Source organism: Rhopalosiphum padi, chromosome 2, assembly GCF_020882245.1.
Source record: "Rhopalosiphum padi isolate XX-2018 chromosome 2, ASM2088224v1, whole genome shotgun sequence".
Lineage (NCBI taxonomy): Eukaryota > Metazoa > Arthropoda > Insecta > Hemiptera > Aphididae > Rhopalosiphum > Rhopalosiphum padi.
The window spans coordinates 24778973-24803958 of record NC_083598.1 but is presented as its reverse complement, the minus strand read 5'-3'; the positions used below and the strand labels follow the sequence as shown (position 1 = coordinate 24803958).

Here is a 24986-nt window from a genome sequence, read left to right as displayed (position 1 = left end):
TTCAATTTTCGGTGGCAACATTTTTTTAACGAAGTACAAGACAGGTATGGCCACAATAGTTTAGACATCATTGGGTACTTTAACTAAGTACGATTTTGCTGTAGAATTTTTAAAACCATAATGAACGTTAATTCTATCTCGTACAAAGATTGTAGGCGGTTGTCCACAATTATGGCGCTATCTTTCTTTAACTTTCACATTATAAGGATTAGGGATCTAAGTTAAGCAGAATAGATCCCTGGATACAATATAGTCATCCTAGACAGAGCTACGGACGCTTGGTAACACGAGAAAACTCAAGTACCAGCGTCTAATAAACTATTTTGTAAACTTAATCCTTGGCTTTTAAGAATGGCAATTTAAGTTAAATAGAAAATTGATGCCGATGCATATAAGGTGATAGGTTTATGGCTATAAATGAGGGACTGGAACCTTAAGGATTTTTACGGTTCCGGTGTCTTTTCGGTTTTTAAAAAAACTAGTGTTTCGGTTCCGGTTTCTTTTCGGTTCCAAAAAAATGAAAAATACGTTTCCTATTTTGGTTTTATACTTCTGTAAAAAAAATTTGGTTGTGTCGATTTTTTAAAAAATATTACAAAATATTAATAGTGCTAATTGGCATTAAATATCAATTATGACAGGTCAATACCTGTTAATTGTTAAGGTTAATACCTACTAATTGTTTAGGTCATCTCCGTTCAGAATCGTTTTTCGTATACAATGATACTAGTCATTGCATTTAAATTTAACACATCCATTATAGTGACCAGTGACCTACTCTCCATCTCTACTATACAGCAGAGCGATACCCACTTTTTTTTTTAATTTTTACACCTAGTTTATAATTTAATTGTTATGTATTATTTACTAACTACCACTTATTGTATCAATATTCGGTATTTCAAATTTTAAATATCACCAATTTTTTATTTATTATCACCACATACTATATAATATACTATTTACTCTATTAAAAACCGAAATTAATCATAAAAAACCTTTACAAAAAAGTAACGGTTCCGGTTTTTAAATTAATTTAAATTAGGGTTTCGGTGAAGTTCTGGTTCTTTTCGGTACGGTTCCAGTCCCTGCTACAAATTATATCGTAACTTACTTGTTCCAAGTCATACAATAATCCATGTGAGAAGCTTATCTTGAGTTTATGTATAACGGAGTGGTCGATAACGTTCTTTATGAATTGAAAATTAATCAAACCAAAATAAAAAATCTTCCATTGTAAGGGAACCGAGTTGATAGTGATAAATGTAATTGCGGGTATGGTGTTATAATCAGTTGCGTATATAGTGGGGAGGGGCTTTAGGGGTTCAACCCCTCTTGAAATGTATGGTTGGTACGGGCATTGATTTTGATTATATAATTAATTGGAATTTAAGAATGGAAATTTTTTTTTAACCCGCCCTGAAATTAATTTCTATATACACCACTGGTTAAAATAGGTTTGTCTACATAATATTTTTCCAAGAATTTTTTTTATGTTTCATGAAAATTTTAAAGTGTGTTTACTAGATTAAGTAATTCAATTATTATTTCAATTATTTATGAAAAATACCATAGAATTTAAGTAGATATTATTTAAAACCAATAAAAATACCAAAAATATAAAAAATAAAGCAACTGACAATGAACATCAATAAATGAGATTTTAGAAAATGAAAATTATTTTTTCACAACTAAAACATAAATGTTACTATAAAAATTTATTTCACTACATTATTGCAATAAAAATAATAATAAATATTTACGAGCATATACTTTAAGTGAATGGTATATAATAAGTAATATATTTTTGTTGTTATACATAAATGTTAAAAATTAATAACAAGTTAGAACTTAGAATAGTGTTATTCAGACCAACTACAAAGAATAGACTTGTTTTTAAAATCATTTGTAATTGAACTAAAAGAAATCATATGAAAATTAAATTTTTAATTTAAATATTTTAAGTCTACTGAAGCGAGTTATAATTTAATTTTCAATTAATTCTCATTGTTCTTGGATAGAAACCAGTTTTAGGCTACTAAAAAATGGAATATAATATATTATGCAAAATTGAAGTTACTTAAATATAAATATATATAAAAACAAGGGATTGATTATTTACAAATAATTTCTTTGTGACCCAAATAAATCCACTAATATAATATAATATATGTATATTCAGTTATAAACCAATATCTCATTTTTAAAAAGCTAAATCTAGTTTGAAAGATTTTAGAAAAAAAAATAAAAATAAATATATCCCTAAAATAATGTCACAAAACATTTCTTAAATTTAGAAACTAATATTTAAAGGTTCACACACTAAATCTAAATTAGATGTTTATAAATTAGAATCTTCATCATCTTCATCGTCACTCACATGCTTCTTCTTTTTTCGTCGGTTAGATGTTCTAACTTCAGAACCTTTACCACGAGGTTTCATTTTTAGTTTTAATTTCATTGAGGAAGAAGTGGTATCAGCATCTGAAACCTCGTCTTCACCTAAAACATTAAGGACAAATGCTTACTAGCAAATTATTTTAATATCTACATAGAAAATTATTATTAACTAGTTTTTTTTATAAAAAATTATCTAAAATTAAAAATATAAAATAATTCCATTAAGCTCATAAATTATAATAATTAAGAGGACGCTACAAGTCTATGTTTAACACATGTATAACAGAACAAAGCAAATCTAAATACCCAATTAGCCTTAGAGTACACGCTTCACGTTCAAAAAGACTGGGCTTTTAGAATTTTGTTCATTGCTTCAAAAATACCAAATATTAATCTAACCTAACCTAGGTACCACCTTCTAATTAGGTGATAAATTAAAATTAGATAAAACTCACAATTGTATACAATTTGATGCCTGTACTATAGAAGGGTTCAAAGTTCATCATCTATTAAAAAAGGATCTAAAGACTGTGCGTGGAATACTGTGATATAATCTTATATGTAATAACATTTATATGAAAGTTTAATCTGTTTAAATTAAGTATCAATAAAATCATTTGACAATTTGTATTTATTAGAGAGTAATTAAATAATGATTATTTCAATTTATTGAGTTTTAATTGAAATATTTCAATACACGGTCAAAACAACCACGTGCATAGAATCTTGTGAATATTTTTAATGCATGTAATCTAGGGTTAATAATTATGACTACAATTTATTTATAATAAATATTAAAGCAAATTTATATATTATTTAATTTTTAGAGGAAAATATAAACCAGATTTTTATTAAAATAAATAAATAAAACTTTTTACTAGATCAAATTTTATATTACCCTTTACAAACTTTATATTAAGTAAATTTTTTATAGTATTTACTATAAATAAACTTTAATAAGAATCTGTCACATGTATTGTTTTGTTTACATAAGTAGATATGACATACCCTTGATAACAAACAATTATATAATATGAAATACTAATATTGCTCAATTGTACTATTAAGATTTGCAGTATTACTTTTTGTTCCTTCTTCTGGTCCGGATTCTGGAATATCAGTTGATTCTAATCGTTGACGAGAATTTGTGAAAACTGATTGTAAAACTATTGAATCTTCATGTATAAGTGAAGCTTCTTCATTATATATCTGTGCATTCTTACATAACTGTACAAAGTCAGCTTCTAGTTCATTTAAATCTGCATACTAAAATTTAATAAATAAAACAAAAATAAATATAGGTAGTTTATAATTATTACACTCTTAACTACAATACATTCTTCAAATGTTTATCTTAATATAGGTACATTACCTTTCCATCATCAATTTTTGCCACAATTTTTTTAATATCCATGGGTTTCTTTATTACTTCATAGTAATCAGGTAATTTGTGTCTAGATGGTAATTTCATAAATGGCTCACTCAATATTCTGGAATCAGCATCTGTATATTTTACTACAATATTCATAATAGTTTTCATTTTTTTTCGTAGTTTTATTTCTTCAGGTCCAATTGTTTTTCGCCGTCTAATTGGTGGATCATCATCATCATCTGCATTTCTTTTCCCTCTTTTTTTACCACGGTTTCCTTTACGGTTTGATTTTATTTCTTCTTCTTCATCATCTTCAAAATCATCAACATTTTCATCAATTGCCTTCAACCATTCTTTTTCAGTCAAACTATCAGTGTAATCTACTTCTTTACGAGCACGAGAGCCACGTCCCATAATCTCTTCAGAATCTTCTTCATATGTCCATCTCTCCACCTTGAAAATTATTTTTTAGAGTGATTTTAAGAGCAACATTAATAATAAAATAAATGAAAAAATTGTACCTCGTCTTCATCTTTAACAAGCCATTCTGGTAGTTCTGATATCTCAATTAATCTTGATTTTCTATTTGGACCAAATTTGGCTTCTTCTCTTCTACGTTCAAGATCCATTTTTTGGAATGATTCAAATTCTTCTACCGATCGAGCTATCATCTGGTTAACAACTTCATCATCAGGTACCTCATTTTCTTCCTAAAAATATACAAATGTTATTATATTTCATTTGGGCACATTTAAGTTATAAAAAAATTACTTCATCATCTCCATCATCTTGATGTAGAATAGATTGTAAAAATTGTTGACGCTCTGATCCAGTTGATTTTTGATCAAACATACCAGCCTGGATAACTTTTTCATCCATATTTAATTTGTATCTGGCGGCAGCTAATATACGCTCTTCAACTGAATTTACAGTCATTAAACGAAGAACCCGTACTTCATTTTGTTGACCAATACGATGAGCACGATCTTGGGCTTGCAAATCCTATGGATAGGAAATATAAACTAAGAGTTACAAGACTAAGTTACAAGTGATTTATTAAATAATTATTACTTGATGTGGGTTCCAATCAGAATCAAATATAATAACAGTATCAGCCGCTTGTAAATTTAATCCAAGACCACCAGCTCTTGTACTTAATAAAAATAGGAAATATTCACTGCCTGCACTATTGAACTTCTTTAAAAGATCTCCTCTATCTTCAGCTTTAGTAGTACCATCTAAACGTAAGTATGCAAAACCCCGCCACCCTAAATAATCTTCCATAATGGTCATAAGTTGAGTCATTTGACAAAACAGTAATACTCTATGATTGGTAGCTTTCAGTTTGGGTAAAATTCGATCCAGTAACTCAAATTTTCCTGACACTCTGTATAAATCTGGCCTACAGTAAATAAAAAAAAATGTGTAAGATAATAATTAGCTAATGTTTAATATAAATAGTATGATTCATTATTAAAATTACCCTTGAACAACATTTCCAGCAGTTCCAATATGTTCACAATATTTTTCTTCAATACTTTGGAACATAAATGGATGATTGCACAGTTTACGCAATTGTACAATAGTATTCATGAGAGCTTTAGCACCACCTTTACCTTGTTTGCCCTTTTCGGCACCATCAGTAAGTAATACACCTTTACTCTGCATATGTTTGTACAATACTCGTTGCAAACCAGACATATCACATTTGACAATGTATTCTACTTTATCAGGTAATTGAGACTCAACTTCTTTTTTCAGACGCCTTAACAAAAACGGACGTAATACTTTATGAAGACGGCGAATAATCAAAATAGTTTCTTCTTCATTTAATTCAACCTATAAATATACAAAATCGAAATTAATAATAACAAATTTCATACATAAATTAATATTTAATTTATAATAACTACCTTTTCTCCAGTAGTAGCAAATGGTGCATTAAACCATTGTTCAAATGTTGAACATGATTTAAATATTGATGGCAACAAAAAATTGAGAAGAGCCCAAAGTTCAGGGAGTTTATTTTGTAAAGGTGTACCAGTTAATAATAATCGGTGTGGAGCATTATAATGAGTGTTTAAGACTTGTGTCAATTTACAGTGATGATTTTTCATACGATGACCTTCATCTATAATCATGTACTTCCAATGAAGCTAGAAATATATTGATATAATAATTAATAATATACATTATTCACTATTTAAAATATGAAAAAAATCATTATGAAATAATCAAAATAAATACTACTTACTTTAGCAAGAACTGATTTATCTTTTATAACATATTCATATGTAGTTAGTAAGACATTAAATTTATTAGATCGCATTTGTGTCTGTAAATTTCGTCGCATAATTGGAGAGCCTTTATAAGCTACAACAAAGACTGATGGAGACCATTTTTCAAATTCCAATACCCAATTTGACATTGTACTAAAATAAAAAAAATGTATATTATCTTAATTGTTGAAGTATTAAGAGTAAATTGATATTTGATAAAATAATATCCAAAGGTTGAAACACCAAGAAAATAAATATTTCAGTTAGATCCGGATATTATTTTCATATTTATAATGGGTTCTACTAAGGAACATTATACACATTTAGTATCAATGACATATTTTAATTTAACCTTTTGAATTAAAATATTTGGGGCACTTGGTGAGTACTTACTCAATGTATTAAATATTGAAAACAATAACATATTTTATAAACTATAATGGAATAATTAGAATGAAAATTAAAAAAATATAACTTAACTTAATTTATACCAGTTGTTAATACTTACGATAACGGCACAATGATCAAAAAAGGTCCATTTACTTTCTTTTTTTCCATAAGGTGAGTAATAAGACCTATTGTTTGAATGGTTTTTCCTAAACCCATCTCATCAGCAAGTATTCCATTTAAATTATTGTTAAATAATGAAACTAACCATTCAAGACCCTACATAATAAAACAAAGTCAAAGTTAAATACCGTTTTTTTTTTTTCAAATTAATAATTAATAACTAATGGTATTACCTTTATTTGATATTCTTTCAGATTGCCATTAACTAAAATGGAAGCTTGTTCCGTAACACTTTCATGAATAGTATGGGCAATACTGAAAAAATAAAATAAAAACATTGTAATTAGTTTATTCATTAATTTTGCTTTCATATATTTCTAACCTATAATAAGTATGTTCTTCTGAGGCATTTTTATATTCATCATCTTCCATTTTGGTTTTTTTAATTGGTTCTTTATCTTCAGCAATTTCTTTTTCAAAACTATTCTTTTTGATTTTTTGATTGCTTGATTCATCATCTTCTTGTTCATCATCATCTTCGTCATCAGACTCCTCCATTACCTCCCACCCAGGATGAGCGTCTAACCAACTGTTCAATTGTGACGCAAGTGGAGCTTCTTCTCCTTTAAACATTCTTCCTGTGATAAAAATTAAAGTAAAATTTAGAAAATGTAAAATACAAATATATTTATTTAAGTTTTAACCTGTTGAAGGTTCATATACTGAAACATGCATGTCTGATTGCTGAGAACTTTCATCATGATCTTCGGGCCCATCACTCTATTAATTGATAGTGAAATAAGTAATTAGTTAATATGATTATTTATAATTTATTTGGTATTAAATATAAACTTACCTTCTTTTTCTTTTTTTGTTCTTCTTGTTGCTTTCGTTTCTGTTCTAATTTATGTTCTTTGACCATCTCTGTTAGATTTCCAATATACTCGTCAGTTTGTGAGAGTAAGAAAGCTAAACGTTTATCTTTCTTTTGATCAATCAATTTTCTATAAAAAAAATTTAACGTTTTTTTTTTTAAAACTATGAATCTACAAGCATGAACCAAAAATAAAATAAGTTATACCTATAGCCTTCTTCATCTTCAGCCATCAATCTTCTCATACGCTCTTTCTCAATTCTTTCTTGTTCTTTCTTTTGTTCACGTTCAGCATTGGCATGATAATTAAGAACAGCTTTATTGAGACGTCCAATTTTCGCAATATTATTTCTATGGTATTCTTTTAGATCTTTGCAGTGTTGCAATATAGTGCTAAGATATTCTTGATGTTTTTGGCGTTTCTTCCTTTCAGCTTCCAATTTTTGTTGTTTTTCTAATTTTTCAGTAGCTCTAGCTTCTCGTAGACCTTGTCTTTTTGTTCGTTTATATGCTTTTACATTAACAGCAGTTTCTAAAGTAGTATCCCGGCGAGTACAAGCAACTACTTCAGCTCTTAGTTGTCTTTGGAAATTTAATACTCTTAAAGCTCTAAGTTCAATTTCTACTTTGATTCGTAAATCATCACTCATCGTTGTTGGTAGATTACTTAATTGTTGAACACGATGAGCAATACGTGCAGCCAAACGGTTTTCACGTTCTTGTAATATTATTAAAGGATCCAAACCAACAGGTTTAGGGCATGATGTGGTTCTATTTTGTTTAACTGGAGGAGGAGGACCCTGTGTTTGTTGCTGTTGTTGAGGGGGCTGCTGCTGTTGTTGTTGTTGTTGTTGTTGTTGCTGCTGTTGAGGTTGTGGTTGTGGTTGCTGCTGCTGCTGTTGTTGTTGGGGTAATGATTGTTGTGGTGATGGTCCATTTGTTGTAGGCATGTTGGGTATATGTGGTGGTATACCAGCCATTTGTTGTGGACCACCCATCATAGGCGGTGGGACTCCTCCTATAGGTGGTTGACCAACAGGTTGAGGGGCATTTATTTGCTGTGAAGCTTGAGGTATTCCTGGGGCCATATTAGGAGGTGGTTGAGGTCCATTTATTGATACAGGTGGAGGTTGGTTCGGTGGTGGACCTTGAGGGTGTTGGGCATTTGGAGGTTGAATTTGAGTTTGCGGGGTAGAACCAGGCTGAGGCATTCGAACAGGAGATTGTGGAATAGGACCGGGAGGATTAGGTTGTCTTGGAGCATTTTGCATTGGCATTGGTAATCTCATAGGACCTCCTGAAGGCATTGGCATACTACTTTCTACAATTTCTCCAGGTTCTAGTTGTCGATGGTGTGCTGAAGGCACCGGTGGATATCCTTGAGGTGAAGTTTTTCCTTGAACAGCCATAGCTAATTGTTGGGTTAAAGGTTGTTGTCGAGCCAATAGTCTATATGCCATTATCTGAACTCTAAGCTGTTGCATTTGGGCGGGAGTTAAATTGTTTTGGGCTACTGGTCCATTTGGTCCATTAGGATTTGGGGAATTTTGTTGAGGTGAAGGTGGTTTATCTGGATGTTGAGGAGGATAATTTCCCTAAAGTAAATTATATTGTTATTGAATTATTAATAAACATTTACAAATGGAGAGTAATTAAAAATAAAAATTAATATTGATTAACTTACTTGCATTGAAGAAGGAGGTCTTTGATTTGGATCCATATTACCTTGTCTTGCTCGTAGTGCCAATAATTGAGAGTATCTGGGGTCTTCTTGCAATCCTTTTTCTTCCATTGAATCTATTGCTCTTTGCAATGCATTTAAATTTTCTTGAGGTGGTCCAGTGGGCTATAAAATATCAAAAAATATTTATTACAGATTTGCTAAATATATTTGATTGACTAAATCTAAAAACACACAGTTTATAAATAATGATAAAAACTCATACAAATTCATCCTACTACGGAAATTACTGAGATTCAATCTCAGTATGTAAATTGTATATTAAAAGATAAAACCTTGTTTTAATAGAAATTTAAAATTACACTACCTATTTAGCTATAAATTTTATTAAAAACTATAAAAAAAATTATTTATAAAACTACACAGTTGTGTAACACACTGTAAACAACTTAATATATTTAATCAATAATTTACTAAGTAATACTTTGTTGTATGTTTCATTAGATTTATAAAATTAAATTGTAATATACTTATATGCTACAGTAAAATGTTTTAAGATATATTGTTTGAAAAAGAAGAATAACACATTTACTATTTAAGTTTAATAAACTAGCTTCTCTAAAAAAATACAATTTTTTTGGTGTTAATGTAAAATCCTCACTAATTTTTGAGATTACCTATCTATCAAATAAATAAATAATAATATGATAATGATATGTTTTGTGTTACCAACACAATTTACCCACCAAAAATTTAAAATAAAATGTATTACATAAATATATTCATAGATTCATTAATGGGATAACTAAACTTAACATTTTTTTTTATTTTAAACATATATGAGTTACTTCATTTTAAATAAAATGTTATATTATAATATTATAGTATATAATGCAATAAATATAATGTATCTAGAGAATAAAAATCATTAAATAAACTATTTTTAATGAATAGAATTTAAATTAATGATTATGAGCTTGCTATGATCTAATTATGATCAAATATAAAAATAATCAAATAACTGTTTATGTAGTACAGCCCTACTATCTCATAATTGTATTAATATTTTTTAATTTGTAATTTTGGTCACACTACACAAGGTTTATAATAATTATGTGTTGAATTATTTTTAAGATAAGAAATTATTAAAATATATTGTATACCTATTACTTTGTGAAAGTTAAAATATTAATTTTTTTTAAATTTCAAATCAAAATTTTTTTGTAATATATAATTTATATAGAATATATATATTTATAATACACTTAAAAATTTAAAACTGGTTGAAATGGATCAGTATTATAGTGATGCACTTAAAATTGTTTTGGAGGCTGGTGAAGTAAGTTTATTTTAGATTTTTTTATAATGTGAAAGTTTATTATAACATTAAGCATATTTTTTAGCTGTTGTTAAAAGGTTTTAAAAGTCCAAAAGAAATATCAACTAAAAAAAATGATAAGGACTTTGTAACACAATACGACAAACTTATTGAAAAAACAATAATTAACAACATATTTCAATTATACCCAAATCATAAGTATTGGAAATTTGAACATAAAAAACATTAATTATTATCAATACTTATAAAAAAAACATAAACAATTGTATACAGATTTATTGCAGAAGAAAGTGCTGCAAATCATATTTTAACAGAGGAACCTACATGGATACTTGACCCAATTGATGGAACAACTAATTTTATACAAGGATTTCCATTTTGTTGTATTTCATTGGCATTGGTGGTAGAAAATGAAATAATAATAGGAATAGTTTATAATCCAATAATAAATCAATTATTTACTGCTCAAAAAGGGAAAGGGGCATATTTGAATAATGAAAAAATACAAGTATCAAGTACTGAAGGTAACTAAAACAAAGTAGACAATATTTTGCTTAATTTAAATTTTTAACTATAAATATTTAATAATTAGTAAATATAACTGCGAGTATAAAAAGTGGAGCAATAGATACAAATATTTCTTAAAACATTTTTTTTTCCACTTGAAATATTGAAATTGCATAATAATATGCAATTCAAATGATAAAATATTTATTAGATGTATGCAATACCCACATTTGTTAATTGTTATCTCTGTTTTACAAGTGATAATGTACAGTCAATAGTTTCCATTTTATTTTGTGAGTTTTAATACAAATGAATCGATCTATCAATTTAAAGATTATAAGTTTATCTGTATTTTTTATTTTTATATTATAATTAAAGATGAATTATTGAAATTTTTTAAATGTAATATGTGATTTACATATAATTTGATTAATAGCATAAAATAAAAAAACTCTGAGAACCAGATAATGTTACTACTTATTAACTTTTAATGTAATAGGTCAATTCTAATATTCAAGCTAATGAAACTAAATATAAACGCTTAATATTAATTTGTAACCGTATGCGCTTTTAAAAAATATGAGTTTAAAAATGTTGTTATTTTAATCATATATACATAAAAATGACTGAGCAATTTTATAATCATTCATCCAATAAAATATATATATTTTAATTTTTCCCAAAAATAACAGAATTTTAGATTTTAAAAAATTGGCATTATTATGCTGAAGTTGTTTTGTTCAGAATCTAGTATAGATTATTTTATTTTCAGATCTTAATAATGCTATGCTTGGACATGACTTTTATTCCACGACCAAAATTGATATAAGGAAATTCCGAGGGTAAATATGAATTTAAATTTACAAGTTTTTTTTTTGTTATATTTTGGCCTATGAGGAACATAATTGGGTGGGGATAAAAATGCATCCAAACTCACAAACCTTACAACAATTTGGTATACTCTTAATGTTGGCATAAGTCAACATTGGCTGCTACCATTAATCTATATTTATTTTACTGTTTTCTCGTAGGCCGGAGTATACAGATTTCAGTAAAATAATTTACAATTATTCATTTAAATTGTTTTAACTAAAGAAGTTTAGTCTATTTAAAATAATTAATGTTAATTATCTGTAACTTATATCGACTTGTTTTACTAATATTTTAACAATTAAGATGAATTCAATTTCATTCAAATTATATTAAAATGTTGCAATTAAAAATGTATAAAAATTAAACATATTATTATACTTAATAGATTAAGAAGTTTAGGATCAGCAGCAATAGCTTTATGCTATTTGGCAATGGGGGCAGTAGATATATGTTATTATAAAAAATTAAAGTGTTGGGATGTAGCAGCAGGAATTTTGATTATCCAAGAAGCTAGAGGCTGTGTACTTGATTCAACAGGTAAAAATTCTAGTAAAAATACAATACAAAGTTTATATTTAGTACATAATATGATTACCTACACTTAGAACAATATTTTTAGGAGGTGAATACAAGAACATAATGGATGCTGATATACTTGCTGCTTGTACAAGAAAACTAGCCAACAATTTTTTGAAATTAAAAAACAATATTTTCAATTAAGTATTGAAGTAAAAGAAAATACAAAATATTATTATTTAAGATGTAACATTTAAACCATTTCATCTTAAATGTAATCTACATAACTTTGAATAATGAGTAAGAACTAAAATACAAAATTTTAATTCTATTTCAAATCATGATAAATTTTAAGTCATTGTCAATATATGTTAAAATAATAATAAACAATATTTGTAAGAAACACTGTAAATTTACTGCCAATTTTCAATGACAACAACAAATTTAGTTATAGCTAATATATCTATAATAATGTGGATAGAACCGTCATTATGACTATCAGCTATCCGAATTTTCAAAGATTTTTGTAGCTTTAGGTATACCTGATTATCACTTTTGGTTAACTCCTAACATTTAAGATGCAATACTTAACAGTTAATGGTAAGTATTATTATAAGTAGGGTTTAGGATTTGTTGTTTTTGTTTATTCTTTAATTACAGCAGTAGAATATTCAAATAAAAATATGAACTTCTTGTTTTATGACATTACAAACATTAATACAAAAATTTATACTGCATATTTTTAAATATTTTAGTATATTTACGTATTTTCACATTTTAATTTAAGTAAATGCAGTACATGTTATAGGAAGTGTATTTTAGTTTTGTTTTAATTTTCTAGTCAAAGCATTGCACAGCACTATAATATCAAAAAATATCTCACTGTACAAGTAAATATTTCATAAGTTTAACATATGAGCATTTACTTGATTTGAAGGATTGGATAATTATACATAATGATTAGTCCAATATAATATAACAACCTACCAATCATAACATAAGAACACTAATAACAATTTTTTAAAAGTTCACTTGATTCTCAACAGACTACACTGTTGCTTGAGAGGATATTTCAACAGAATATTTTGTTATCAATGTAAATTCATATATATTTTTTTTTTTTTTTTAATATGACCACCTATTTGGTCAGATATGTAAACTGTACTTAGTATTAATTTTTATTTATTTATTAACTTTGATATGTGTGCTATTATGGAGTTAAATAGGACAATATATATATTTTTTTTACTTAAATATAATACATAAACTGAATTAATTAGGATTTATGTTGAATTAATTAAGTACAACAAATTTCATATTATTTAATACCTACAGTATTGTTAAGACTTATACTAGGCTGCTAAACTTGATTTCTACTTAAATACTAACCTACTATATTTGTGTTCAATAAGCTTAGACAAAAAAACCAATCAATTAAATGCCTTTGAAATGTTTCTTAAATATCCCTAAGTAATTGGTTTTAATGGAAACATAGAACTACTTATTTTATAATAATACGATCATGTACTAAGTAATTGAAATTGTGATATACTTGAATGCCTGGAGGTGGAAATGTTTGTGTGCCCTGCTGCATGTTGGGCGATGCTGGAGCACCCGGCTGGCCTGGGGAATAATTTTGAGGAGGCAATGGCTGAGGAGTGGTGGGTGGCTGTTGCTGTTGTACTTGTGGCGGCTGTTGTTGTTGCTGTTGCTGCTGTTGTTGTTGTTGTTGTTGTTGCTGCTGTTGTTGTTGGTGTTGTTGAGGTTGTGTCGGAGGCGGCGGTTGATGATTGGGCCCCGGAGGTCCCATTGAATTTGGCGAGGGGCTGGCCATTTCCGAAAGCACCTGAAAATGTCGAAAAATTTAACTACCTAATCAGAGGACGCAACAAATTATTTCGCTTAAAAGAATAATATAATATAATTGACAGTTGTTTTTACCCAAAGCCTCTAAAGAACGCAAATTGAAATCTCCGTCGAAACCTAACAAAATCAATAGAAAACAAAACTTGTTTGAAGATAAAAAAAAAAAAGTCAATCGTGAAAAGCACTGTAAGTGTATAATGTATACAGACTATACCGCAAACGAACCCAGTGACACGATAAACAAAACACAAGTTCAGTGTTTCCGTGTTCAGTTACATTAAACTACTTTTGTCGTCGGCACATCGGCAACACTGGTTTACAATTAAAGATTATATTTTAAGCTTAATCTCTTTTCAAGGCGCAACGGAAAACCTCTACGTGTCTATAAAACTGCCTATCTAAAATTTAGTTAGGCGCTACACCATTCGGTAAACAAATTAAAAATACTAATTGTTCTATTAAATATTAATATACAGTACTTGATTTGGAAAAAAACCAGAAGGGGGACTCAGTGGATGTTGGATGAACGAGCGTTCCACACAAAATGAAATATCACATTACTGTGCGTAGCAAAGCCCTCCACATCACCTTCAGCCACTCATAATCCCCAAAAATCATTAAATTTATTATATAAAAATATTTCAAAATAAAGAAAGACTTATTTATTTATTACACATCATCCAATGACATTATAATTTAAATTACGATTTATAAAGATATATAACATGTTATTAATAACTCATCAATACACCTACAAAAAACTTATCATGTATTATTACATATAATACACACCAATACACCCATGTACATGAATACAGTATTGTGCGACACAAACGTCGTCCAGAAACGCTTTTATGGTATACAGCACAACCCGTGGTTGAAGATATAAGTATGACGTAAAAGTTTAGCTACCGAGAACAACCAAAATAATATAAATACGAAAAAATGCAATTTATCGAATAAAAAAAAAAAAACCAGTATTGTACATCGACAAATGGGCTTCGAATCAATCGTATATTATATACGTGTACATTTAAGCAATAACAATAGAATAAATATCAAGTACGTCGATCCTATGTGCGAAAATAAAAAGAACGAAAAAAAAACGTCAGGCGGGCTGTCGTCAGCGGTCGTCCTCGTTACCGCGATCGCAACCGCTACGAACGTAAACGGTGAAAAAATCGTATATATACCTACGCACGACTTTCAAAAGACGCAAACTACGCGATTACGAAAAGAACGGGTTGGAAAAAACTATGGAAAAGTCTTAAAATCCCGTGAAAAGTTTGTACATAATAAATAATTGTATAATATTTTAACTTTTAATTTTTTGTCCGTGAGGGGGGATTTTTCCGTTTGGTGTGGGGGGATGCACGGATAAGGTTCTAGATTCTTCTTTTCCTTTTTATTATTATCATTTTTATTATTCTTATTCCTAATCTTATTATTATTATTAATATTAATATTTTTATTTTTATTACAATTATTTAAATTCTTATAATAACTTTTATTTAAATTATGCGTTTATCGGCGATTGCACTATTGGGGTTTCTACGGTTTTTTGTTATCTGTCACAGAACACGATACCGGTCCTGTGTTATCGCTAATGGAACGGGTATAAAAGGCCTGGCCAAACGACCAGCACTGACATTCACTGCCTGTCCTCCGTCGTAGCAAGACCCACCCCGGGCAGACTTGCGCGATTAGGGAAGGCATCTGGTATCTATATTTTTTGATCTTTAACATATTATGTTGCCTGCACATTACATTGCTTGTACTCGTGTTATTAAATAGTTATTTTATTCATATCTATACTTATACCTATTCGCAGTTCTAACATTTCCTTAGCTCAAGCTCTGGTATACACAAACAAAATATTCGACCTTGGCTTTGTTCCGTGGCCTATAATATAAGTCTGACATCGTTCGGGCAGTGCGTCAGTGGTTGGTTTGTTGCGTTTGCGCGAACTCTGATCGTCACATCTGTATTAAATATTTGCGTTAATAAATATTTTATTTTTTCGGTTTCCGTGTTATGCGATAAGCAGTCATTCGTAGGAATACGTTATTCGTAAGTGTTCAAGTATGTTTCCCAAACAGAACGTATATTCGTAAAACCCCGTTTCCCTGTGCGTTGTCGTCATTGTCGACATATGCGCAGAGCTACGGCGGGTTACGTTCCACAGAAATGACAAGTCGCGCGTACGTCGGATCTAGCGAGCATATGGCATAGTTCCAGTGACTCGTCAGAGTTCCGCGTTACGGGTGTATCGCTCTCGTTTGAGCTGCCCGTCTCGTGTGCCGCTGTAATGATCTGACAACACGTGCGATTTGATTCTGATCCGATTATTCGGTGGCTGTGACGTCGTTGAATGACATACAAATCTGTTCGAATCATTGTACACATTACGAAAACGTTAATTTTTTTTTTTTTTGGTAGTGTTTGTAAAACTGTAACGTATAATAATTGTCTATTATACATTTATACAAGATCTTTTTTAGTAATACATATATCCACGTTCATTTAGTTAAGTTTATTATATTTTATAAGCACCTAGTAATGAATATATTATTTTATATTTCCTATAAATAATGAGCGATTAACTCAACTGTGTCCAATCGCTGTTAAAAGTGAATTAGTGTAAAATTTGTTAAAAAAACACACGTAGATTTGACATTTTCTTCTTTTATATATTATTATAATAAAAGTGAAAAATAGTCACGTTCACAATATCTAGGATCGCAGCGGTCGCATAGAAAAAAGGTCTAAGTGTGGTAGCCACAGGCTAACAGTTGATTGTGTTAATTAATCAATTTTTTTTTCATAGTCGATATAAATATACAAATATTTTGACTATAGGTTTAGGTTATAGATGTATTTTGCATCAGAAAAAACTGATGATTTACGAATTCATTACAGCAAATGTTGGGTTTCCAGCGTTCCGTTTCAAATAAATAGAAGGGGCATGCTTAAAAAAAAAATTAAAAAGAAGGCAGACTCCGTCCCCCCACGTTCACCCACAATTCAAGCACTGTTTATATATATTGTTATTAGCAACAGCAGTAGAAGTATAGGACGGCGTTTTTATCAAATAAGTACCTACACATATTCAATGATTGCATTTTTTTTAAACATATTATATTAATGTTTTTGAAATTATAAATTATTCTCAATTCACTAATTATATAAGAATAAATAATAATAATTTTATACACTTTGTATAATAATTTATTAATATAAAATAAAATCTATTATTACCCATAAACGACATGGATTACGAAAGTGCTGAACGAGCTAAAGACACACAAAATGTACTCCCAAATTGTACTTATGGGATATTGGTATTCTTGTCTATGGCTTCAACTACATATAACACACTTGTAAAATAACATTATCAGTGGAATATCTTAGCGAAGGACAATAAAAAAAAAGAATAGATTTTCCATTTAAATGGTTTTTATATAACTAAATAGTTAAAGTAGTATTTATTAGTGTGTAGTAGTAGTATATATACTCAAATAATCTACTACTCAACTAAATTCTGTCTTTTCAAATAGTTAAGTCGATAGTTCCCAAAGTATATGTAATGTGTATTATTATTTATTGGAATGGGGGGCATATAAAGGTCTTCTAATATAAAAATATTCAATTTTATTTTTACTTTAGGATAAATTATGTAAATTGAGAATAACTGCAAAAGCACTATTTTAGCTTCTGTTGAAAACCTGATATAAATTCAAATAACTGTGCAGGATGAGCTCGCAAGCTTTATCCCAAAATATAAGAATTTAGAATAGATTCAAGTTAAATGTTTGAAATAATTTATTATTCTATTATTGATATAATTATTGCAGTGTACAAGTGTACTGTGCGTCTAAAAATAAATGAAATACAAAATAATTTAAAAAATACGTTAACTATTAGGATAATTACGAAGAAAATGAAATATATTTTTTTCATTACATCAAAATATTGGTAGGTATATTTAAATATCTATTTATTAAGTCCCCTGTCCCACATACAACTAATAAGCTACTTAATCAATGATATATTTTCATAATTATATGCAGTGTCCCGTGAGAGGATTTACTCATTACAAAATCTCTTGAAACAATGGAGATATCATAATTTTGTTTGGTTTTTTAAAGACTCACAGAGATAAGGACTACAAGTATTTCTTATTTTAATTTAATGTTTTGGTAAAAAAGTTTTTAAAAAATAAAAAATAGCTATTTTGTAGCTTATTTTTCTGAAAATTTTGATATTTCAACATTTTATTTTCATTGATCTCATGATTTTTATTATTTTTTCTAGTTTTGAAAGAAATTTTGAGTTATTCAATACCATTTAAGTGACAGCGTTGCGACAGTGTTATCAAATACCTGGCTTGCGGGCTCGTGCCCATATAATTATACAAAAATATTCTCAAAACTAAAAAAAAATATTAAAAATCATGAGATTAATGAAAATAAAATGTTGAAACATCAAAATTAAACATCTTTTATATTTTTAAAATTTTTTGCCAAAACATTAAATTAAAATATAAAATACTTGTAGTCTTTGTTCTTCTATGTCTTTTAAAAATAACATAATTATGATATATTCATTATTTCAAGGGGATATCGCAATGAGTAAATCCTCACAGGATTGTGTTTAAAATATTTTAATATGTACCTATGGATTAATAAATTAATATTGCCTTCACAAATAAAAATATTACATTGTAATTATTTATAATAAGAATTAAGAAAAAATATTAAAAGAGTTTAACACTTTATATTTTATAAACACAAAATTTATGAAAATTGTAAACAATATACAACAAAAATATTGTGAAGAATCTCGATAATTTATGATTAATCCTATGTACAGCGTATGGCATAGTAATTGATTTATCATAATTAAATTTGATATATACGCTATGTTTACCTATTAATTTTAAAAAATACCTACCTAATTTATTTAGTTTTTAGCATCAACCTAAATTTTAATTTTACATATACGTTTGTATAATATTATAAAAAGTGTTATCATAATGGTTAAATGGTTGTTTATCATGCATTATGTCAAATAAAATAATATTTTTTAATATAATTTGACAGAAATTCAGTATTTAGGCTGGGTATCACTATCACTAAGGTCTTGTAATGGGAGTTTCCCGTTTTCTGTTAGTATGTGTAATGAATTCTCGTGGGTAATCATGTTGGACAGTGGTCTAAGTTCGTAACTAATGGAATTTTAAACATTGCAAACATACATAGCTATTAGCTATACTAACATAAAGTCATAATGTCATAAAGATGGAAAAAACATACATATAGAATATAAATATTAAATATATACGTAAACTTTGTACAAAGAATTCTGAATTATACAAAATAACAAAGATCTAAACTACAAAAAAAGTACTACATAAAAGTAAATAATTTTAAATAGTTACCAAATGTATGAATAATTTTTGCTTATATAAGCTATGATGATGTAAAACTAAATAAGTGCAATATAAATGTACTACTTTTTAAAATGATATTATTTAAAATAAAATTTTTATTCATTATTATATTATAGAATTAATTAGGTAAGATGTTATATAAATATATAATATACAAAACATATATTCTTAATATTTGAGAGGCAACTTTATTTTTTTCTAAAAGCTTGACAATTTAAAACAATTGTTCTCTTAAAGTAAATATTGATAAATTACAGAATCGGAATCCAATTATTATTATTACCTAAATAAATAAAATAGTTTAATACGATTGGAACTGAAAAAAAATCAAAGAGTTTTTTATTAAAAAAATATTGGTACTGGTTCCAATTAAGATTCCTGAGCATAGAAAAATGATTCCAGTAAATTTTTAAATTCCATATTTTTAATAAGTTCCGATTCAAATAGATAATGGTATTTATCGAGAAAAAATGACAAGAAAGGTAAAATAAACCCAAATTATAACAATTTTTATTTTTATTGTACAACCAATTTAATACGTTAATAATTTTAAATGAAAATATATAATTAAAAATAAGAATTGATTAGTTTAGACTTTCTTTTAAATTAAAAAAGAAGAATCATTCGCCTTAATTCAAATACATTATTATTATTATGAATATTGCATATAATTAAAAACAAACGTTATCATAAAATTATATAGTCATTTATTTGAAAGGAAATTAAAAATTAAATATTTCGTACTTAATTTAAAAAAATAAATATCGATGAGTTTTTTTTTTATATCTTATAAACTATTTAAATACATTTAATTATTTATCATCCGTTTTGAATGTTTTGATAATATTTATACTGTGACGTCTATAATATTCTTATTCTTATTATCTTTAAATAGAATTACTCTAGATTTGTCGATGAATGATGATTGATAGGTATTTTGTTTTAATCGGCATACAATTATTAAAGAAATTATAACGTTGCAAGAATCATGAGAACTGTTTATAGTGTATTTTATCAAATTCGTATTCCTGAATAACAATTTTCCCAGAAAATAATTTTATGAAGACCCGATTACAGAAAAACCACTTTACACAAAATATATCCAAATTTATTTTCTATATTTGAAAATATTGTTATTATGTCATAGATAGCTATGGTGTTATGATTATAATATATATAATTATAGCTATATATGCATAAGTATATTATATGATGGGTATAGATTGGCAAAGGTAGCACAATCACTTCCACTTTGTTATTGAAAGTATCATTCAGATCTTAATTTCATATACTGACCGTGTTTCAAAAAGAACAAGTTGATACAGAGATTATTATTTTTATTAATTTTGGTATTGGTTAAAAAAAAATCGATACAATTCAAAAATCGAATGAAGGTATAATAATAATGTATTATCCTATGAATAAAAAAGATATTGAGCAGAATTAAGGTAAAAGAGCGGTTGATAATATTTTATTTTTTATTTTGTAACTGTTGAGTTTTCATAGTTGTATACTAGTGGCTTTTTAATGAAATTTTTTTTTTCAACGCCTGCCAACATTATTATACCTTTTTTTTCTGTTTAACCGATGTCGCCGCGGGAACTGTTTTTGCATTACTTCCGTGACGCTGCCATCGTTTATTAAATACAATTATTACATGTTGTTATTAATTTTTTACAATTAAGTTTATGTCTCTTAAGAGCGCACATCTAAATTGATATGTTTTATTGAAAATAGAATACATGTGTAGCTTCTTCTTAAGTTCATATTTCAAAAACGGAATTTAGGTGACCCTTTAATTAATACTGGCAACTATCTCTTTCCAGCGTTTGCAATTTTCTACCAGCCTAATGGCGTCCTCCAGGTGGTAGCCAGTGATGGTTTTGATCTGGTCTATCCAGCGCATCGGTGTATTTGTAGTTCAAAAATCTGTTATTGCTTCGTCACTTTGAGTGCTTCGACGGTGTTCATTGGGATAGTTTTCCTTCCGTCTCTGTCCTCCGTTGTCTATCGTCGATTCGTAGACCACTCGGTTGTTGACGCTTCGGAGCGGCTTGTCTTCAAACTTCCTTGCCTACCATTGCGATCATCCGGACGGTGACTAGCCGTGTTATGTGTGTTCTATTAATGCCCCGAGGTTAGCAGGTCATTGGGGGACAGTTTCGGATAAGGAATACTCTGACGCTGGATATGTCATAATAAGTCATCGATGAGGCCCGTTGGTGTCGGTAGTTGGATTGTGATGTTGGCCTTCTTTGGTAGCTGTTGTTGACTCACTGGTGTTGGTTATATTTATATATATATATATATATATATGTTCGCCTTCTGTGTCTCTCCCATTAGCTGGAACTGGAATTCTGTTACCAGTCAGCACAACGCGAAAATGGAGGTAGGACTTTGCCAACCAACATTATTATACCTATAAATTATAATCTTTTTAAAAAATATCAATGTTTTTTCTTACGTTTAGAAATTAAAATATGTAAATAAGAAACATTGTATGGAGTTTTATGATAAAAATAAAAATTGTCTAAACAAGAGTGTTATTATTAACTGCGTACTCATTTATTTGCTTAAATATTATATACATATTATGTTAATACAATAATACGTAAGTCATAAAAATACATATTATATTTTTGATGAAAATTAAATTAAATTTAACATAAAAAAAAAAATTAAAGCTCAAATATTTATATAAATATTATCATTATTTTAAATTAAAGTTAAATATTTTTTTTTTATTTAGATTTAAATAATTACAAAAAATTACATAACACTTTTAATTTTTCAGTAAATTGATATATTGTAAACTATGTTAAATTGTACTATTGATCATATTAAGCATAATACTTGTTTATTAATAATAAATAAATAACTTTGGAGGCCTTTGATCTCTATTTTGTATTATATAGTCCTCCATAAATTTGACTGAAGTGTTTCATAAAGCATACTCATCTTTCTTTCATACGTACTTTAATAACACGCTTATTCAAATTTTGATTTTTGGAATTTTTAATAGATTCTTAACAGTTTCAAACCTACATTTTTAGATATCTTCTTTTATTTGTTAAACTATCTAATCTAAGGATAATATCATTTTTTTTCCAAATTAAATTTGCCCTTTTTTAATGTAAATTATTGAGCAGGATTTTTTAAAATGTTCATGTATATAAATTAAAATTTGAATAAATAGTTTTTGAGTTATTATAATTTATGCATAAGATATAATAATCTTTAATATTGGTTTACTTGTAATATCAAATATTAAACGTAATGTTTAGTCTAGACGTCTAAATTCTAGAAACTAGTACTCGATATATTCTGGAAATTTTATTATTTATTATAAAACGATAATGGTTAATATATTAATATTAAATACAATAATACCATCATAGTTATAACCCCTATAATACCTAAACTATTTCCTATATCATTGAATATTCATAGAAATTCTTAGTAGTTTAATAATTCGTAAACTATTTGTTCAGATGTTGATTATATCATCAATACTAAGATATTAAAAAAAAGTTATCTTAACAATTTATTTATCGTAAAGGATAGTACTTGTGTGAAGAAAATTAAGTTTGTAATAACGCAGGAGTTTCCTTAAAAAAAAATCGATTAAGTTGGTATTTTAAAATGTGATTTGTAAGTACATTCTTGTACAAGTAATTCAAAAAATCAGAATTATTGAAGAAAATATAGAGGTGAATAAACTAGGTAAGTAAATCACTTTGTATACGTCCTATATAAAAAAGACCATCATCACATCCCTCACTATAGCTCTAGGTGGTATCCACGTGAACATTAATAATATAATACATTTATATAAATACATGTATACGCATAATAAATAATCTAGTGGTCGATTAAGTTCGTATATCTACAGTTATCAATAGCTGGTGAGTGCTATATGTTACAAAATGAATACAATATTAAAAAATTAGTATTCCGGTGGCCCTCGTGAGGTGGCTTTCTATTATTTGTTAAATCGTTTATCCTGAGCGGGCATGATAAGGCGATGCGATGGAAAGCTGTCTTCAGCTGCAGAGGCTATTTTATCATCATTGTTGTTGTGATAGACCGTATAGGTACAAATCGTCTATAAATAATTTAAGAGTTTTAGACAGTTCATCGTGAAATTATAGGTAAGTCACAGGTTCTTCCAATTTTTAAATGTTTATTAATATTTAATTTATAGTTCATTATTATCAATACATTTCGTGCATCAGTAGTTTTAGAAAATTATTTTTCACAAGATTATGACATTTAAAATTACGGTCTTGATTTAATAATCAAGAATTTATATGTATAGATGAATAAACATAAATATATGTTATATATCATCATGTTTATATCAATATAAAAATATTGAAATAGAGCGTGATCTGTGTAGGTAACACATTTAAAGTTTATAAATAACAAATTTTTCAATAAAAATATTTACAAATAGTTAATTGATTATGAAAATATAGTTAGTGTCCACTGTTAGCACTGTTAAAATAATTATCCAGTGTATTAAATAGTATTTATTATATTATGTAGTTATATAATACAAATTTTCAGATGTGAACTGAAATATATAAAAATAATTATTCATCATATAATATTATGATAGATTTATCTTAAAGTTTTTTCATATTTTTAAATTAATTCCATAGCTAAAGTTTAAATAAACGTTTACAGGTATTTAAAATGTTGAATTGTAAACTTTTATTTAAGTAAGTACCATAAATTGTATTAGTTTTATTTTTAGTTAATTTAAAGTTATCAAATGTAGTATAATATTTATGATTGGAGATGATGGAACTAAAACTTTATTTTCCAATTTACTGTATTAGATGTTAAGATAATAAAGGATTATACGTTCCTATACTTGATTGTATTTTTACAATACCTTACTGTTAATGTATAACAAAGTTATTACTTTACTATTCTTTTATTAGTATTACATATAACTGATTTAAGTCTAAAAATCAATACATTTCATATTGTAAAAACAAATATCCGTATAATATACCAATGTACACAACGACAACAACAAATAATAATAGCACACCATGTCTGTTTACTCTGTTGTGATTTTTAACTCAGCATTTGATAAAATGCATTTATTTTTTTTCTCATAGGAACAAATATTTAAAAAAAGTCTTCAAGATAATACAGAAATGAATACTCTACGGAAAAAAAAAGAGCGTTTTCAAAGCTTTGGAACACAACCCCCGAATACGGCATTACACTGACACAAAACGGCAGTAATAATGTGGTGCAGCAGCTCCGGCGAACGAGCTTTTACGGTCCGTGTGTCGTCGTC

The 24986-nt window shown here is 27.7% G+C and overlaps 2 protein-coding genes across 2 annotated transcripts; one reads left to right on the top strand and one right to left on the bottom strand.

The window, feature by feature from the left end:
- Nucleotides 1-2159: 2159 nt before the first annotated feature.
- Nucleotides 2160-14439, bottom strand: LOC132923199 (ATP-dependent helicase brm). The gene is made up of 18 exons (XM_060987052.1): nt 14293-14439; nt 13904-14197; nt 9120-9281; nt 7643-9030; nt 7418-7565; nt 7266-7341; nt 6944-7199; nt 6795-6876; nt 6560-6717; nt 6027-6204; nt 5686-5928; nt 5256-5611; nt 4844-5174; nt 4544-4774; nt 4294-4482; nt 3773-4225; nt 3483-3666; nt 2160-2502 (listed from the first exon to the last, which is right to left on the bottom strand). The coding sequence occupies exons 2-18, from the start codon at nt 14183-14185 to the stop codon at nt 2342-2344; spliced, it is 4878 nt and encodes a 1625-aa protein (XP_060843035.1). The 5' UTR covers nt 14186-14197; nt 14293-14439; the 3' UTR covers nt 2160-2341.
- On the top strand, nt 10274-12754 carry LOC132923201 (uncharacterized). Its single transcript, XM_060987053.1, has 6 exons — nt 10274-10455; nt 10520-10653; nt 10729-10979; nt 11735-11804; nt 12221-12372; nt 12455-12754. Exons 1-6 carry the CDS (start codon nt 10405-10407, stop codon nt 12553-12555), a joined length of 759 nt encoding a protein of 252 aa, XP_060843036.1. The 5' UTR covers nt 10274-10404; the 3' UTR covers nt 12556-12754.
- Nucleotides 14440-24986: the final 10547 nt, after the last annotated feature.

Coding starts and splice junctions, on each gene's coding strand:
- LOC132923201 (XM_060987053.1), top strand. CDS start 10,405: ATGGATCAGTATTATAGTGATGCACTTAAAATTGTTTTGGAGGCTGGT. Junction 10,980..11,734: donor ACAAGTATCAAGTACTGAAG/GTAACTAAAACA, acceptor TTTTATTTTCAG/ATCTTAATAATGCTATGCTT. Junction 12,373..12,454: donor CTGTGTACTTGATTCAACAG/GTAAAAATTCTA, acceptor CAATATTTTTAG/GAGGTGAATACAAGAACATA.
- LOC132923199 (XM_060987052.1), bottom strand. CDS start 14,185: ATGGCCAGCCCCTCGCCAAATTCAATGGGACCTCCGGGGCCCAATCAT. Junction 7,566..7,642: donor GAAGATGAAGAAGGCTATAG/GTATAACTTATT, acceptor TTTTTTTTATAG/AAAATTGATTGATCAAAAGA. Junction 5,929..6,026: donor ATAAATCAGTTCTTGCTAAA/GTAAGTAGTATT, acceptor ATATATTTCTAG/CTTCATTGGAAGTACATGAT.